This window comes from Wallemia ichthyophaga, assembly GCF_000400465.1.
Source record: "Wallemia ichthyophaga EXF-994 unplaced genomic scaffold scaffold5, whole genome shotgun sequence".
Taxonomy (NCBI): domain Eukaryota; kingdom Fungi; phylum Basidiomycota; class Wallemiomycetes; order Wallemiales; family Wallemiaceae; genus Wallemia; species Wallemia ichthyophaga.
Window position 1 is genome coordinate 275932 of NW_008806278.1, and position 16686 is coordinate 292617.

General features: G+C 45.5%; 7 protein-coding genes across 7 annotated transcripts; 5 read left to right on the top strand and 2 right to left on the bottom strand.

Annotated features, from left to right (window-relative positions):
* Positions 1-750: 750 nt before the first annotated feature.
* Positions 751-1850, top strand: J056_003678 (Ribonuclease H2 subunit A; the record flags this gene model as incomplete). The annotated part of the gene is made up of 3 exons (XM_009268894.1): positions 751-934; positions 978-1568; positions 1633-1850. The coding sequence occupies 3 exons, from the start codon at positions 751-753 to the stop codon at positions 1848-1850; spliced, it is 993 nt and encodes a 330-aa protein (XP_009267169.1).
* Positions 1851-1966: 116 nt separating this feature from the next.
* Positions 1967-8480, bottom strand: J056_003679 (ATP-dependent RNA helicase DBP2-A; the record flags this gene model as incomplete). Its single annotated transcript, XM_009268895.1, has 14 exons — positions 1967-2052; positions 2099-2159; positions 2209-2414; positions 2845-2878; positions 2932-3062; positions 3112-4252; positions 4300-4315; positions 4668-5017; positions 5480-6630; positions 6676-6953; positions 7000-7734; positions 7782-7856; positions 7904-8079; positions 8127-8480. The coding sequence occupies 14 exons, from the start codon at positions 8478-8480 to the stop codon at positions 1967-1969; spliced, it is 4794 nt and encodes a 1597-aa protein (XP_009267170.1).
* Positions 8481-8566: 86 nt separating this feature from the next.
* Positions 8567-9969, top strand: J056_003680 (Serine/threonine-protein kinase crk1; the record flags this gene model as incomplete). The annotated part of the gene is made up of 8 exons (XM_009268896.1): positions 8567-8632; positions 8683-8742; positions 8788-8880; positions 8932-9111; positions 9155-9460; positions 9510-9659; positions 9714-9890; positions 9946-9969. 8 exons carry the CDS (start codon positions 8567-8569, stop codon positions 9967-9969), a joined length of 1056 nt encoding a protein of 351 aa, XP_009267171.1.
* Positions 9970-10073: 104 nt separating this feature from the next.
* On the bottom strand, positions 10074-12098 carry J056_003681 (uncharacterized protein; the record flags this gene model as incomplete). Its single annotated transcript, XM_009268897.1, has 10 exons — positions 10074-10186; positions 10234-10321; positions 10372-10434; positions 10482-10866; positions 10911-11071; positions 11117-11206; positions 11269-11377; positions 11424-11519; positions 11565-11731; positions 11775-12098. The coding sequence occupies 10 exons, from the start codon at positions 12096-12098 to the stop codon at positions 10074-10076; spliced, it is 1596 nt and encodes a 531-aa protein (XP_009267172.1).
* A 617-nt stretch (positions 12099-12715) lies between these two features.
* J056_003682 (Palmitoyltransferase PFA3) lies at positions 12716-13457 on the top strand (the record flags this gene model as incomplete). Its single annotated transcript, XM_009268898.1, has 3 exons — positions 12716-12737; positions 12790-13318; positions 13364-13457. 3 exons carry the CDS (start codon positions 12716-12718, stop codon positions 13455-13457), a joined length of 645 nt encoding a protein of 214 aa, XP_009267173.1.
* A 99-nt stretch (positions 13458-13556) lies between these two features.
* Positions 13557-14912, top strand: J056_003683 (uncharacterized protein; the record flags this gene model as incomplete). Its single annotated transcript, XM_009268899.1, has 2 exons — positions 13557-13574; positions 13626-14912. 2 exons carry the CDS (start codon positions 13557-13559, stop codon positions 14910-14912), a joined length of 1305 nt encoding a protein of 434 aa, XP_009267174.1.
* A 462-nt stretch (positions 14913-15374) lies between these two features.
* J056_003684 (D-arabinitol 2-dehydrogenase) lies at positions 15375-16626 on the top strand (the record flags this gene model as incomplete). Its single annotated transcript, XM_009268900.1, has 10 exons — positions 15375-15439; positions 15486-15580; positions 15628-15652; positions 15698-15748; positions 15792-15844; positions 15899-15963; positions 16010-16021; positions 16071-16310; positions 16367-16559; positions 16604-16626. 10 exons carry the CDS (start codon positions 15375-15377, stop codon positions 16624-16626), a joined length of 822 nt encoding a protein of 273 aa, XP_009267175.1.
* Positions 16627-16686: the final 60 nt, after the last annotated feature.

The following is a 16686-nucleotide window of genomic DNA, read 5'->3' on the forward strand; positions in this document are numbered from 1 at the left end:
GCTTTAATGCATTATTAGTCTGTGGGGTTATTTTCTCTATATCCCTGTACTTACATTTATCACGTATCGTGCACCTATTCAATCTCTTCGGATTGAGATCTCTAATTTGCTCGTCGAATTCCTGTACATACGTTGGTCCACTAGTACTAAATTTACTACTCGTACTTTGAATTTCTTCGTCTTCCTTTATCAAAAATTTCATCAAAACCAGCAGCGATCCGTTCATAATGACGACTATTGCAAGTGATAAGTAGCTTATGATCAGGTTGTAGACCTCGGTAGACTGACTGAGAAGATTGTAAACCGTGAGCAATGTAGCAGCGATATTTACCATGTATACCAATCTTGATGTCCTCGTATTCACGTATGCTAGAAATCCCAACACAACGATCACCAATATCAGATTCGTTGTCTGCTGGTATTTCGAGAGTGTGCTATCCGTGTGTCTGACCTCACTGACGATCAGAGCGATGGAATCTGCGACGAGCATAGTGTACGACAATCTTGGAATATCTCAGCATATGTGTGTTATGTTTTACTATGGAAATATGGCTACACTTACACACTTACTACTTTTCCAGTCAGTTCAAATTGCGGGACAAATTGCATGCTAGTGTAGCGTGGCTGTGAAGAGAGAGCTTTGTGTACATGTGTTTAATCACTCCACCCAATTCTCATTGTTCCCAAAACCTTATTTACACTCATTGTCCTTTGCGTACGCTCAACAAAGAAAACGCGACGACGCGCAACATGGCGAAAAGAGCGCGTAAAGAGAGCACAGGAGAAGAAGACCAAGTCCACGCCTTACCGCCGTCAATGAATGGTGATCAACCACTGCAAACATCGTACTCATACCACTCTAATGTGCCCGACATTTTACTTGACTCGAAAGTGATAATGGGCGTCGACGAAGCTGGAAGAGGACCAGTTTTAGGTGTGCTCAATCTGCAACTCTAGCCCCCTCTCACCAAGTACAGGCCCACTCGTTTACGGTATCGCGTATTGCAGCGTCGATTATGAGGATACACTCAAAGAAGCAGGCTTCGCTGACTCCAAAGCGCTCACTGCTCAGTCTCGTCAGTCTCTCCTCCACAAACTCATTTCTCTATCGGATCAGTTGTCGTGGTCAGTGAGAGTAATGGCTCCTCAGGATATTAGCGCGGGGATGCTTAAGAAAGTGCCTTACAATCTCAATGCACAATCACACGATGCAACTTTCTCCCTCATTACTGATGTACTATCCAAAGGCGTTCAGTTGGAACATGTTTATGTGGATACTGTAGGTCCAGCCAAATCTTATCAATCCAAACTGGAAGTGGCGTTTCCTAATATTGGATTCACCGTTGCTTCAAAGGCTGATTCTTTGTTCCCTATCGTTTCAGCTGCTTCGATCGCAGCCAAAGTTACGAGAGATGCAATCATCGATAATTGGACTTTCGTTGAACCTATAAACACCAATTCATACGCCTCAGCCAGCTCTTCAAAGAAGCTCAAGAGTGAGAATTCATCGATCGATGTCTCTGAGGATCATGATCAGCCTATGAAATTAGGTAGTGGATATCCAGGTGGTGAGTGTTGATTTACACAATAATACAAATCAATAATTCTTCTCAACCTACTTAATCTTCTCAGACCCAAATACAGTCGCCTGGCTAAAGAACAATCTGGATAGCGTCTTCGGATTGCCTCAGCTAGCCAGATTCAGCTGGTCAACGGTAAAGAATCTCCTAGAATCCAATTCACACTGTGTGAATTGGATGGATGACAACGAGAATGTATTCAAGACATACGGCAATAACGAGCCTTCATCCATCAAAAAGCTCGGCGTGCAATCTATATCGTCAATGTAATCTATAACTTATGCATTTATTGCATAAGTAATGTATATCTACAATTTCTTTGTATACCAAAAGATGAGGAAAATGTTTTATAAATAAAGACAAGTAGCTTTCAGCAGGTGGTATGTTTACCAACGTCTCATGTTACCACCAGAAAAACTGTTGGCACCGCTGCTGAAACCGCCACCACCGCCTCCGCGGAAACCGCCACGGCCTGATCATTCTGTTAGTTTGAAAGGTAGATCAATCACTCCACCAACCTCTACCGCGACCACCGTATCCACCACGGCCACCGCCACCACCGCGGCCACCAAATGAAGCCTAAAATCGCGTTACTAATAATCGCAACCCTTGCTCCTCTCTATCTTACCATTTCATCTAACTCGGTTGGTACATCTTGCTTAGCTTCACGCAAAATCTTAATAAGATCACGAGAATTCTTTGCATTCTCAGTGGTAAAGAAGGTGATAGATGTACCCTTAGTACCAGCTCTACCAGTTCTACCGATTCTGTGAATGTAATCTTCAACATTGCTGCTAAAATCGTAGTTGATAACGTATCCGATATCCTTGACATCTGAATTAGTAGAAGGTATAAGTAAGTAACTATTCAAGAGCATCGACAACGAAGAAACTTCTACTGCTGCTGCTACATCATAGTAATTTCGAGTAAAAGAGTTAGCACCTTCATACTCGATGAAAGTGCTAATATATCTCGAGGTTTTATAGGAATCGCACTGCTTACTATAATAATATCAATGTCTTTGCCTTAAACTAACAGTGTAGCGGATGACAGTTGGACTTTGCTTATAGTAAGCACCAGAAAGGCGGCGTTTAATGTTTAATGTTTACCAAAAACATCAACGCGACCTCTTCTTCAATCAGCCTATCCGCGGATGTGATAGGTCAAAAATAAAGATCTTTGTCTGATACGATTCTCTGACCTCTCACTCATTCCCTCAAGATGAACAACAACAGAAGCTGCGCTGCAAAGAAAATTAACCTACCTAAACCACGTGATGCAACGTCAGTAGCAAGCATCTAAATTGTTGATTAGATGAGGTTGAGAGAAGGTGAACTGCTGAACTACTCACAATTGGTGATCTGCCAGACTTAAACTCAGCTAAAACCCAGTCACGCTCTTGTTGTTGCTTGTCACCGTGAATGGCGAGTGCAGGCCAGCCGTCTTGACGGAGGTACTTCGTGAGATCATCGGCAACACGCTCTGAGTAATTTAGTCAGACTGAGAAGATTAACAATTAGAATAAACCCACTTGTACCAATGAAAATGAGAACCTTGGCATTTTCTTGTGAGATTTGGTCAAGGTGTTGGACGAGTCTGCCACGCTTGTCAAATTCACTACAGACTTCGATGATTTGTTTGACATTGTGGTTGGCAGACAACTCCAAAGAACCAATGTTAACCTGAATCATGTTGTGCAAGAAATCGTGGGCCAAAGCTTTGACCTCCTTTGGCCATGTAGCTGAAAACATGAGTGTTTGTCTGTCAGGTCTGATTTGAGAAACGATCTTGCGGATTTGAGGCTCGAAACCCATATCAAGCATACGGTCAGCTTCATCCATGACCAAGTAAGTGACACGCTTGAGGTTGGTTTTGCCCATATCGAGCATATCGATCAAACGACCGGGGGTAGCGATTACGATTTCAGCACCTCTAACTAAATCTCTGATTTGAGGGCCCTTTGGAACACCACCGTAGACACAGGTGTTACGGATCCTTGAAGTTTTACCGAACTTTGTGCATTCTTCTTGAATTTGAACAGCAAGCTCACGGGTTGGAGCCAGGATCAAGGCGATTGGACCGTCACCAGGAGACAACAAAGGTTGAGCATTGATGTGTACCATGGCAGGCAAAGCGAAAGAGATGGTCTTACCGGAACCAGTTTGGGCGATAGCAACCATGTCTCTACCACTTAAAGCCATTGGCCAGGCTTGACATTGAATGGAGGTTGGGGAAGGGAAACCCATTTTGTTAATCTCAGTCAAGATGTAATTAGGGAAACCAGCTTCGTCGAAACCGGTGATTGGTCTAGGGACGCCTGTACCAACGATGGACATATCGTGCTTCTTTCTAAAGTCAGCGACTTCTTGCTCGCTGCGATCTTGGACTCTTTTATCTTCAACGTAGAAGTTCTTTTCAAACTTGGTTAAGTTGTTGAAGTCTGGCTGTCCGAGGTTACCGAAGCCATCGTCGTAACCACCACCACCACCGCCGCCGTAGCCTCTGCCACCACCGCTGCCGTAAGCGGATGAGCCACCTCTGTCTCTACCATAGCCGCCGCCGCCGCCGTAACCACCACCGCCATAGCTGTCACCACCGCGGGAGTAACCACCACCACCGCGAGAGTAACCACCAGAACCACCATAAGAGTCGTAGCCACCGTTGCTGTAAGACTGAGCCACATTAGCGGTTTTATAGGGAGAATTAAATTTTAACCAACCATTTCTTCAAAGTAACTGTGAAGAGATGAGGAGATGGAATTCCTGGTAAATCTTCACAAGCTGGGAATTAAAAATATAAACCAAATATCAAAAAACAGCTGCGTGTACTTGACAAAGGCACTGCGCTGTGCCTGGAGTCATACGCTGTATACGCTATACCTACGTATCACGGCAGCTCACTGCAATACAAACAGGCTATATAAACAAGCTATATAAAAGCAATCGCTGCATAAAGGACAATTATACAAAGGCCAGTTGTTTAATTGTAGTATGAGCATCGTACAGTCCATCTATTCGAATACTCGTTTGATTAGATTAGATTCAAGCGTAGTTATTCTCATATTGTCCACTGCTGCTATCTTCCGACTTGGTTGCTTTCTTAGCATGGCTTCGATACGCTTTGATCTGTTGATTGCCGTTATCCGTAGCCTGTGCTTCTCCGATATAGGCCCGGTCTTGCTGATTGTTGTTTTTAGCGGTATATACTTTAACAGGTAACCAACTGATACCACTGATAGTCTCTCTCTCACGGCTGTTGCTGTGTTTAGCAGATTCCTTACACTGTTTCCCATGTGTTTCAGCCTCTGTACGCTTGATATCACATGGCTCTTTGACACTATCGACGTATCGACAAGCGTAGTTACTGCGATTATTGCTGCTATTGCTATTGATGCCATTGTGTCGTTTGTTTGGAATCCTTCTCCTTAATATGTTTGTCTACCCTTGGAATGAGAATGGAATGCGCTTAAAAATGCAAGCTTGAGGGTATGGGAATGAATTTCACTAACTCAGTAATTGCTATATTACCAGCTCCCTCAGTTCCTTCACCGCATTTGGTAAGTCATAATTTTCATCATTCTAAAACACCCAGATTTGGCCCTAATCCCTAGTTAATCTATCCTTAAGCGGTAATTGTTCATACCCACATTCTCAATCACACTACCCGATGTGACACAAATCGTATAACCGTCTTAATTTATCTTAAATGAATGCATGTACATTTGACCTGATCGAGTGCAGATCCACTGCGTATTACTATTGTCGTCTTTATTGATTATGCTGTCAATTATGCTGTTGTCATTGATGTTGATGCTGCTGATGCTGATGTTGCTGCTGAGACAAAGTGCCCTGCAAAACCTCCAATACTCCCGCCAATCGCTTATAGTCTTCAAGCAGTACCTTTACATCGCTTAATCGAAGTTCATCGGCGTGAGCATTGAGGAATTGTGCGTTTGGTGGTTCAAATGAAGTAGAATGGTTGTTATTGTATGAAACTGTGCGCGAATGATTACCTTTGAATGGAAAAAATGAGTTTAGCAGTGAGCCCTGAGATGGTGATGCACCTAGTGCAGTTTCCTGTGATGCTTGAGGCGAAGTTTGATTGAGTGAAAACCTCCCTAGACCTGGAATACTAGCCAACCGATTAGTTATATTCATCCTCTCACCAAAACTTTCCTCTTTGTTACTATTGTAGCTCTTCATACTGCTCATTGACTTAACGCTTCTTGCATCTGAATCTTTGCGCTTGTGCTCAAAGTCAAGGCTCTGTGAGACTGGTATTTCCCTGCTAGACACCGAGCTAGACATGTTAACAAGCTCTCTATCTCCAGTGTCATTGTCCGGCAGCGTATTTAGTCGAGGTTTGTTGTCTTTGCCGCTCGCTATGTTGGCGACATTTGCTGCGATACTTGCAACTGAGAGGCTGCTTGCGCGTCTATTAAACATGCTTTGCGGGCGGCTGTCGACAGGACTAGAAGTGAGCTCATCTGCTGTTCTTACTATCGTTGGTGGCGAGACTGTGTTTTCTTTGCGATCAATAATACCTCGTAACGCTCCCCATCCTGAATCTACAACTCCTGTAAATACCTTATTTGCAGAGCCAGCTAAATCCCCTATTTCACCCGTAACCTTGCTTCTTATTTTGCTTGTAAGCTCATCTGATTCCACCTGAACCGGTTGCAAAGGAAGTGTGGATTGCTCAACGTTATCCCCAAAACCTACGATTCTGTCGCTACCCCCTAAGCCTAGCTCTGAAAGGTCGACTGAGCTCAGGAATTCAACTGCTGCTGTGGCGTTTACCAATGCATAGCTTGCTTCACCAGACATCATCCCCTCGGCTCTAAAACGCTGAATGAACAAAAGATTGCTAATGATTTGCGATGGATTTGATTTTACCATTGAGAAGATAAGCATTGGAAGTATCAAATCTGCGCTACTGGGTGGCTTTCCTTTGTCATTATCTTCACTCTGAGATTTGACATCCTCCACCTGATCTTCCTGACTGTCGCTTTCTGGGCGCAGTCTAATTGGCGGTAGCTTTGCCAAACCGTCTATGTAACAAGTCAATTGATGCTTAGAAGCAGTGCAACACTCACCAACTATCTTCTTATGTGCTTGAATGAGGACATCAATCTTGACGGCTGGACTCAAACAGCCACCTATCTTTTGCAGCTCTTGACCGCAGTCATTCACAACATCTTCAAGCCCTTTCCTTGCGTCAGCTTCAGCTTCGCCCTCATTCTGTCCATTGAGTGGTGCATCAGGGACTTGTACGCCTAAATGATTCAAGTTCAAATCGAGCATGTTAAGAGCAGCAATCCTCGATGCCAAAGTATCGTCTCTTATAATCTCAGCGTTGGTGGGAATGAAGAGTCTGAGTTACTTATCAGAAGACGTCATAGCCTTTGTAGCGCACCTACAGATCAAATATCTCTGTAGTGACTACGCTCTCAACACGTTCAACTGCCAAGGATGCTTCATCTTCAACCTCTTCTTCCAACGCCTCTTTCTCCCGCTCAGTAATCTCCTCGTCAGCACTCTCCCTCCGGGACAGTCGTTCGTTCCACAACAAGGAACTGACCTCGTCACGAACCTTGATGTAGAGCTCTTGAATTACAGCTGTGCTCGTTTCTGGATCACTCAGTTTCGGTGCAGCGGAACCTGATTTCTTCGATGGTGCCCGCTTGGCTAGCAAGGCAGCAGCTGACGGAGTAGCAGGATAAAACTGAACAACAAATTGTACCACCCTTGCAATAGCTTTTCTAGGCAACCCTTCTAACCTTTCCCTTATACGATCCATCACCGATTTGATAAGCTCCCTCTTGACATCATCGTAGTTTATGCTGTTATCGATGGTTCGCACGGTGATTTCAACCGGAGGCCCAAACTCGAGCTCAGTTTCCTCTGTTTGGTTGGAAAACGAGGGCGTGAGAATGGAAGTGCGTCTATCACCACCGCCGAAGAAAGTAGCGAAAGTCGACTTGCTCTGCAACTTAGCAGCATTCGTTAGAGAGGAGGACCTGGAACGGGTAGATAGCTTGGGAGTTGGAGGTGATGGTATAGATAGCGATCCAAGCAAGAGGCATTTGTGGGTTGGAAATTTAGTTTCAAAGCCGTGGTGGGTTGTAAGAGGAGGTAGACTGCTCAGCAGTGAGCTGTGTAATTGTGAGCTGTAATATAGCATTTGCAACCAATTCCTCACGATCTTGTATTGCTATCAAACAGATTACTTTCCGCATAGTTCTGGCTTAAGTGGCCGTGAAACACAATTTTGCCGCTGGGTACTTGTGAGCCTCAACAACTGAGCAAAGAAATACTACTTACGAGTCAATGCTACCACGCAAACCGCTTGCAGCCAAAACCTGCGCAGGGCTATCAGCAGGACTAAGACCGGCACCGGAATGAGGAGTGGTGGTAGTGAAAACAACGTGATTTCTGATTTGAGATGGATTAATGGGTATGCTGAAAGAGTTTGTGATATTCGGCAGTAGCAAAACAGCCTTAAGCCTCAGTTTAGATGGGGTGACAGCGGTGGTACATGACTCACCTTATCTGAAGATGCGAGGGCGAGAACATCGTGCCATGATAGAGCATCGTCAACTGCTGGAGCTGTTGCGAGTGCCTCCAGCATCTTATATCCAACGGTATCGCTCGGCAGGCCTAGATTCTGTGCCGTGGCTTTGAGCTGCTGGATCTGCAGGCGCTGTGTGGCGTCTTTGCCCTGTCCCGCGCTCGAACTTGCTTCGACGCTGAGGCTCGTCGCCGATGCGGTGTGCGGCTTGCGCTGGAACATTGCATGTGTGAGCGGTGGAGATGTATTGTCCGTGTGGGCAGAGCAGAGCGTGTCAGCTATGTGCTGCGTATGCTGCGTGTGCTGCGACGATGGAATATTATCTGCCATTTAGATTTAGATGATCGTCGTTGGTGATCAAGAGATAAAGAATCTTTCTTGCTCCGTGACTGCCACTGCCACCACCAACAAACCAAATGGAGCAGCTGAACACCGCCATTATGAAGCGATACTCCAAAGAGAGGAAAGTCGGTGAAGGTACTGTGAGTGCGCTGTGCCATCTCCCGCCGCATTCCTTATCTCCGCATTCCAGTATGCGTCCGTCTACCAAGGGCATTGCGTTGAAACGGGGAGAATGGTGGCTATAAAGAAGGTGTTTAAATTCTTATATCTACACGCTCTCCTCACGCCGCGTTAGATCAAAATCGGCCAGTTCAAAGACGGTCTCGATATGTCAGCTATCCGTGAAGTTAAGTTCCTGCAGGAGCTCAAGCACGAGAACGTGATAGAGGTGTGTATATACAGCTATCAAAACCTAATGACGCAATCTAAGTCGCTGTAGATGCTCGACGTCTTCTCTGCGAAACAAAACCTCAATCTTGTCCTCGAATTTCTTACCACTGATCTCGAGCTTATTATCAAAGATCGCTCGCTTATCTTTAGACCAGGTGATATCAAATCTTGGATGGCCATGACCCTCAGAGGTGTCGATTGGTGTCACCGTAACTTCATTCTTCATAGAGTTAGTCTACTTCTTTTTATACGCGTCTCTAAGCCCTGCATAGGATCTTAAACCTAACAACCTCCTAATAAACGATAAGGGCATCCTCAAAGTTGCCGATTTTGGTCTGGCAAGGGACGTTGCCGATCCCGGCATGAAAATGACCTGCCAAGTTATTACGAGGTGGTATAGACCTCCTGAACTGCTGTTTGGTGCTAGAGCATACTCCTCAGCAGTCGATATTTGGAGCGTTGGTTGCATTTTTGCCGAATTGCTGCTTAGAACGCCCTATTTACCCGGCGAGAACGATATAGAGCAGCTGAATACAATATTCAGAGCATTGGGTACACCTAAAGAGTCTGAATGGCCTGTGCGTTTGTCATTTTCACTTGCTACATCTGACGCTCAATTCTATGCAGGGACACACATCCCTACCGTCTTACATCAAATTTCAGGATTACCCTAAGCAACCATTGGAGGATCTCTTCAGTGCAGCTGGAAATGACGCTATTGAGTTGCTTGGAAAGTGTCTGCATTACAATCCTCATGAACGGATAAGTGCTGGTAGTGTATGTCTTAACTTTTACTTGAACTACTTGAGGCACACTGACGCACCCTCGCAGGCTCTCAGACTTCCTTATTTCTCCAATCAGCCTAAACCAACACCCCCGCCACTATTGCCCAAGCCACTGAAAGAGTTGGAGCCGAGAGCTCTCCCTCCTGACGCCGTCACAGGGCAAGGCAATAACAAGCGCAAAGCTGATGGCGAGCAGGATCATAAGCCCGACCTCAGGAAAGTTGTGAGCGAAAATCTTGATTGCAAACTGAAACTTACAACTTAACTAATCGACTTAGGCACGCAAGATTGACTTCCAATAGATAATGTATAATTATGTATCATGCACAAAATAATTTATTCGTAATGTTTCAAGGAGCTAGAGAGATTCTAGATGGTATCCAGGGTTGGTCTATGATGATGGACTTCAAACTTTGTTCAAAGTAGGTACGCTCTTAAGAGTCGGATGGACAGCTTCTCTTTCTTCACTTTTTGCAAGCTGGCTGGCTATTTTAGATTTTGAGCGAATAGCAGGACCATCTGGGATGGTGTCAGTTTGTACATGGTGGGATTGTAACTGTCCGTACTCATGATAAGCAGGAAGGGAATGATCGAGAGGGCAAGTCCGATCAAACCTATCAATGTGGATGCCCACGGAGCAGTCATTTCTTCATACTGAGCTGGCGTTAACAAAAAGCGAGCAGAATTAGTGTATTAGTACGTACCATTTTCATACTGAACAGAGGAAAAATTGCACCTAAAAAGTTTCTAAATGCAGACGTTGACGCCTTTGAAGAGTTAGCCTAGGAATATAAAATGCTATTGTAACACTAACTTGAGCAGAACTTGCGTATGTCTCATAACAGTCGCTGAGGTAGTTGAAAAGTGCGGTATAGACGACATAAATACCCCAGATCAGCATCACTAAGCCAAAAAGGCAAGGAATGACAAATTGAACCTCGTTACGTGTCGTCCACGCCATGATTAAACAACCAAAGGAGAAGAGCAAGCCACCTGCACAAGTCCAGTAAAGGCGTACTTCAGGATTACACTTGTTGTTCACGCTCCTAGCAGCTCTGCGACGATACAAGGACTGTTGGTGAAAGTTGCTTAGGAATCCAATGACTGAACCTATCGTTATCGATATTAAAACGAGATGTGATTGACCTGGGTTGAATCCGTAGGCAGCTTCGAAAGTAGATGGAATGGCTGCCAGTATTCTGAATGCTATTAAGTTGGGGTGAAAAGCCGCTCATAAACTCACAAGTACACTACACCCCAGAGAAAACCGCACCAGAGTGAGAGCGCGAAGACGATTGGCTCGATAAAGAGCTGGAACGAGCGTTTAAGGGACATGGTGATGTCTTTGGCAGTGAATTTAACCGTTCCTGTTGCATAGTATGGCAATCCTGTTCTCGTTTTGAGCTGTGGTTTGTGAGATTTGACCAGATGTGGGACTGAGTTACTCACAGCATGAGCACGCCTTTCGATAATAACATTGGCTCTCGTCTCCTTTAATACGAGTATGTTTATAATCGACGAGATGCAATTGATGATGAACTAATTGTTTCAGTTAATTTAGACTACTTTCAAAGATGCATATGCTTGCGATAATAACTCACAGTTATCCAGAGAGCCCACTGCCATCCACCAAGCCCTCTGATACCGTCTAAATTAATCTGAGCGTAGCCACTCCAAGATGGACCGACACCTTGGGTGCCAATAGCAAATCTATTACAAGAGTCAGTGTCAATATTAAGACATAAGATTAGCTCACAGTGAAAACACAGCCATTGGTAATCCTCTTTCACTGGCGTTGAACATGTCTGCGATGCTACCGCCAACAAGTGTATTACCAACAGAGCTACAGCCACTTTTCGTTATTAGCTTATTTCATACTATCATAACCACCGCTCACCCTTGTAACAACCTCATCACGACGATAACAGCTATATTTTTCACTAAAATTTGCGGCAGGAAGAGCAGCGCGTGAAGAGATGTTGTGACGAGGTATATCTTTCTCCTGCCAAAGCTCTCACTCATTGGGGAGAGTATGAGAGGTAAGAAAGCGACAGAAAGCATGAACTGTTACTTGTCAGAGCGCGTCATGATGTTTGAGTAAACGCACAGTGGTCATTCCTGATATGTATTCGAGGTGAGTAGCACCAGTGTCCCTCATCATAGTATCACCAATACTGGCATATACAGTCATCGCCAAGCCTGTGCAAATGTTTATGAGAGTGATTGCAAATACGACGGTCCACTTTTTCACTTGGGACCAATTCTTCGGATTCTCTGAGTCATTCTCTGAGAATTCAACGAGGTATTTGTTTTCATCTTCAATTGGAATAGTCGCTGTGGAATCGTTCTTTAGTTGAGACAGCGCGTTTGTCACTGCCGCTGTCTCGGACTGTTGGTGGTCTGGTCGGTTCACTGTGTGTAGCTGTACCATTGATAATAATTTTGCCGGTTTGGTGCAGGTAAAGAAGCTTGACTAAATATCGGTGATTGAGATTCGATCTTTGGAATGAATAGAGATTCACCCAACTAGCATGCATTCTTGGCCGAGAGAAGTGAGAAGCGGCAAAGGGGATTTGAATCCGATATGGGGAGGCGTATGTGAGCTCTAGATAAGAACATCCAAGCCTTGACTGTGTTTTTATATCTCTCACCAGTACCACCACCTTCAAGGCACATGAGATGCTTGACGCGGTACGCAAATATGGATTATCAGCTGTAGTTGTATTGCTAGTTATATTCACCTCGCACGCGTTTCATACACTCCATCTGCATTTCACTCACAACGGCTTCTACGTCTTATTCCTGCTATGCTTCTTTATCAGCTATTACAGGGCTTGTGTAGTTGAGCCTGGTTATGTTTCCTCCAACGTTGCAGAATCCCGTGTGCACGAATGGGAGCGCAAGTCAGACGGCTCAAGGAGATTCTGCCGGAAATGCAGGCTGTTCAAGCCAGGTGGGCGAGTTTCTTATGGGCTTTTCAGTTTGAATAACACAGTCACATCAGATCGTACACACCACTGCTCATCATGCAGCAGATGTGTGTACAAAATGGATCATCATTGTCCGTGGTGTGAGTGAAGCGAGGATCGTACAGCTAAATCAACAGCTAACACTATAAATAGTGCTCAATCGCTGCGTCGGCTTTTACAATTACAAGTATTTCCTTCTATTACTCTTCTACGCAGCAGTTCTCTGCTTGTATGCTTTCGCAATGACAGTATACACTCTCGTACGCTCCATCAAGCTCAACATGACAATAGATCCTTGGTACGCACAGATCGAGTGGGCTTTTGCGGCCGTAGAGACGTGTACGCTGGGATTAGCGCTCTTAGGTTTTTGGATCTGGCACTGCACGCTTGTAGGGCGTAACAAAACAACTATAGAGGCATTAGAGACGGATCGGGCACACCGCAGTCACAGTCCGCGATATACAGCACCAACTACATCACCCGATAGCGCCATTCTGCCACCGCCACCACCGTCCACCTCTCTTAGTGGATGGGAGAGAAGTAAACTGACGCAGCTCGCTCTGGTCAATATATTCGATCGCGGGTGTTTAAATAACTTTATGGATGTCTTGGGGTGGGATGGTCGCGCCGGGTTGTTTGGCTGGTGGGTGTGGTTTGTACCGTTCAAAAACACAGCTGGAGCGTGGGTTTAATTTCGTTTGGTAGGCCTCTTCTGACCTGCTGACAGGCACACTCAGCCTGACACTTTCACCGTGGAAACTCAGCAAGCACTCAAGGTGTCTGCTATTAGAGAAGAGCTTGACCGGTACTGGTATCGGTGAACAGAGCCAGCGCACAGTTGTAACATGAGCACACTACACGCTATTTAATGAAATGTATTTATACGTTACCGATTTGTCTTCTCTTTCGCCCACTCACCAATGTCCAAATTTCGCGAAGTGAGTAAAGACGCGGATAAGCGTGACGCACAACTAAAATGAGTCCCCAAGAGTCTCCGCATACTGACGTTTGTTGGTGTGCCAGAGTCAGTGATCAATTGGAAGCCGCGGCTGCCATCGAGGAATTGGTGCATATTCCTAGGATTGACGGGTTCGACGACGGCGCTATATGCGTACGACAGGAGAGAGACCAAGAGGATAATGCAGGAGCACATGGACAAGGTGCATCACCTCTCGCAAGAAGCGATGGGCGGGCCGTCGCAGCTCCCGCGTCGAGTGCACATCTACGCAGCGCTGTATCCCGAATACGACGAGCCAACAGGTGCAAAATTCTTCAAACAGTACATGAAGCCTGTGTTGAATGCAGCAGCTATAGATTTCGTCGTAGAGAAGGGCCACAAGCACGGTGCTCTCGCGACGACACTCAGAGAACGCACGCAGGCTCAACGTAGAGAAGCTATGGGTCTAGAGGCGCCATCGCTCACTCCGATAGCTGCGCAGAGCGAGCGCGATAGAGAAGGCGGCGTTGTCCTCATAGGTAGAAACACAGTGAAGGAATACCTCGCTGGGCTCGCGCAGGGCTGGAAGTCTGGTGTAATTTCGCGCGACTTGCTCGCGGAATTGTCCTCCATCATTCCTGCTCTCCCAAAGCCGGGTGATGAAGATACCCTCAAGGAGTATGCGGAGCTGGAGACGATTATCCCAGAAATTAGCATTCCAGTGTCTGGCTCAGCCACAGGAGTCGCCAAGTATTTGACATCTGCACCGTCAGTTATCCCCCCACAAGCACCGGTGCTTCTCGTGCCATTCTATGAGCTTGTTGGGTTTGCAAAGATCCCAGAGATGGTTGCAGGCTTCTTCAATCACCGCAAGAGCGCCAGTGTGGGGTGTGAGGCGGTTATGAAGCTCATAGATGCAAACGTCAAGCAGGTCGAACCACCATATTCAGACGAGGAAGCGGAGATGGTCAGCTATGATGAGCCATGGAAGCAGCCTCAAACACTCGAGTACAAAGCACAGGGAGGTACACTCTGCGGATTCGATGTAGAGTCCGAAGAGAAAATCAAGAAGACTTTTGAAGATGTACCAAAGGGGATTGCTAGGAGGAGAAAGGAGTATTATGACAATCTGGTAGACAAACTCAAAAAAACGCGCCAACAGGCTTCGAGAGAGGTTAAGGAAAGCGAGCGCAAGGAGAAATCGGAGGAGGAGCTGCAGCAGGAGCGCATCGCTAAGGAGAAGCAGTTTAGAGAGGACTACGAAGGCTGGGCACTGGCTCGCAAGTACCAGAGAGTCCGCTACGAGCCATGGATGAATGGTTTGCATGTATACACTTAATTTAAGCAGAGTATGCAGAGTATACATAGACATAGATTCATAGATTTACAAAGATGTTTATTTTCTACTACTTACAAACGTAAGCGCACAATTAGCAGGCAGCGCTGGCATCGCACGCAGACCGAGCCGATTACGTAAATAGATTACTTGAGGCGGAGGAGCGACACCAACAAGGTTAGAAAAATTGCGCTATGAAAAACCGTTGAAGGATAGATTTACTTGCAAAAGAGCAATCTTCGCGCCTTCACACCAAAGTAAGAATAAGAGTTACGTCATAGACGCATTAGCATGAGCTATAAGAGAAAAATGTAAGTGAAATGAGTTAATGTGTTTTGCGCGTGCTGAGAAATGCACTCGCATTGAGCTCAACGTCACTTTTGAATTTGGAGTATGGTACCTCGGTTGCAAGTACATTGCTTTCTCCTCTACACCCATCAGCTACGGTAAAAGTTAAAAAACATCATGTCTGTTAGCGAAAACCCACTCGTCGCGCAATCGACTCAGCTCAACACGCTGCAAAAGTTTGAGTGAGTCGGCGTCGTTGGATATGGCGTTATGGCTCACGGATCCCAGGCTTACCGGAAAGACGGCAATTGTCACTGGTGGTGCCAGGGGTCTTGGATTCGAGATGACGCGCGCATTCTGCGAAGCTGGGTGTACTTCAGTTGGTGAGTTCTGGCTGTGGGGTTCGCCAGCTCGAAGCTCACCAAATCAGGTATCTTCGATATTCTCTCAGAGTGGTGAGTGTGGGTGTATATAGCTCACCAGCCTCTAACTCGCAGAAGGGGTGACTCTGCTGTCAAGGAATTACACTCTTCTTTCCCAAATGTCAGCGCGTAAGTGTGGAGTAAAGTATTGGCGACTGCTGACGTCAAGTAGATCTTTCTACCAATTAGACGTTAGAGACGAAAAGGCCGTCATAAGCGCCGTTGGTGGGTCGGGTTTTTATAGGTGCAAAAACACTGCTAATTTTTCATTTACCGCAGATGGTGTTGTTAGAGACTACGGCGGTGTTGACATTCTTCTCACTTCAGCTGGTGTTGCTGACAACGTAGGTGAACTTTATATATCCCTTATCAACCAACTAACGCGCACAGATTGCTGCTGAGGTGAGAAAATTAGCATACTTTTCAGCATCAATGCTGATAAGGATTATAGGACTACCCAGCTGACCGTTTCAGACGCGTTATGGACATTAACTTGAATGGTACATTCTTCGTGGCTCAGGCTATCGCCAACATACAAATCCAAAACAAGAGACCATGCTCAATGGTATTCATTGGATCAATGTCAGGCAACATAGTCAACTACCCACAACCACAATGTGCATACAATGCATCTAAAGCAGCAGTTATTCACCTTGCCAAGTCACTTGCATGTGAATGGGCACCACACAACGTGAGTGTTTTGTTTGAAGGTGGTCTGACGGGCAGCTAAACAAAATTATTTATAAGATTCGCGTAAACACCATCTCTCCAGGATATATGAACACTGCGATTACAGACAAATTTGATCCAAACCTTAAGAAGACATGGTACGAGAGAACACCAATGGGTAGAATGGGACACGTTACAGATCTCAACGGAGCAGCAGTCTGGCTTCTCTCGCCAGCATCGAACTTTGTAACAGGAACGGACGTACTCGTTGGTGAGTGTAACGTGATCAATTGGACACCAACTAACAACAATCAGACGGTGGTTACTGTGCTTTGTAAAATATTAGAACTGAATGAAATTTTTTGTTTTCTGATTTGATTTGGGTGAATCACTATGAC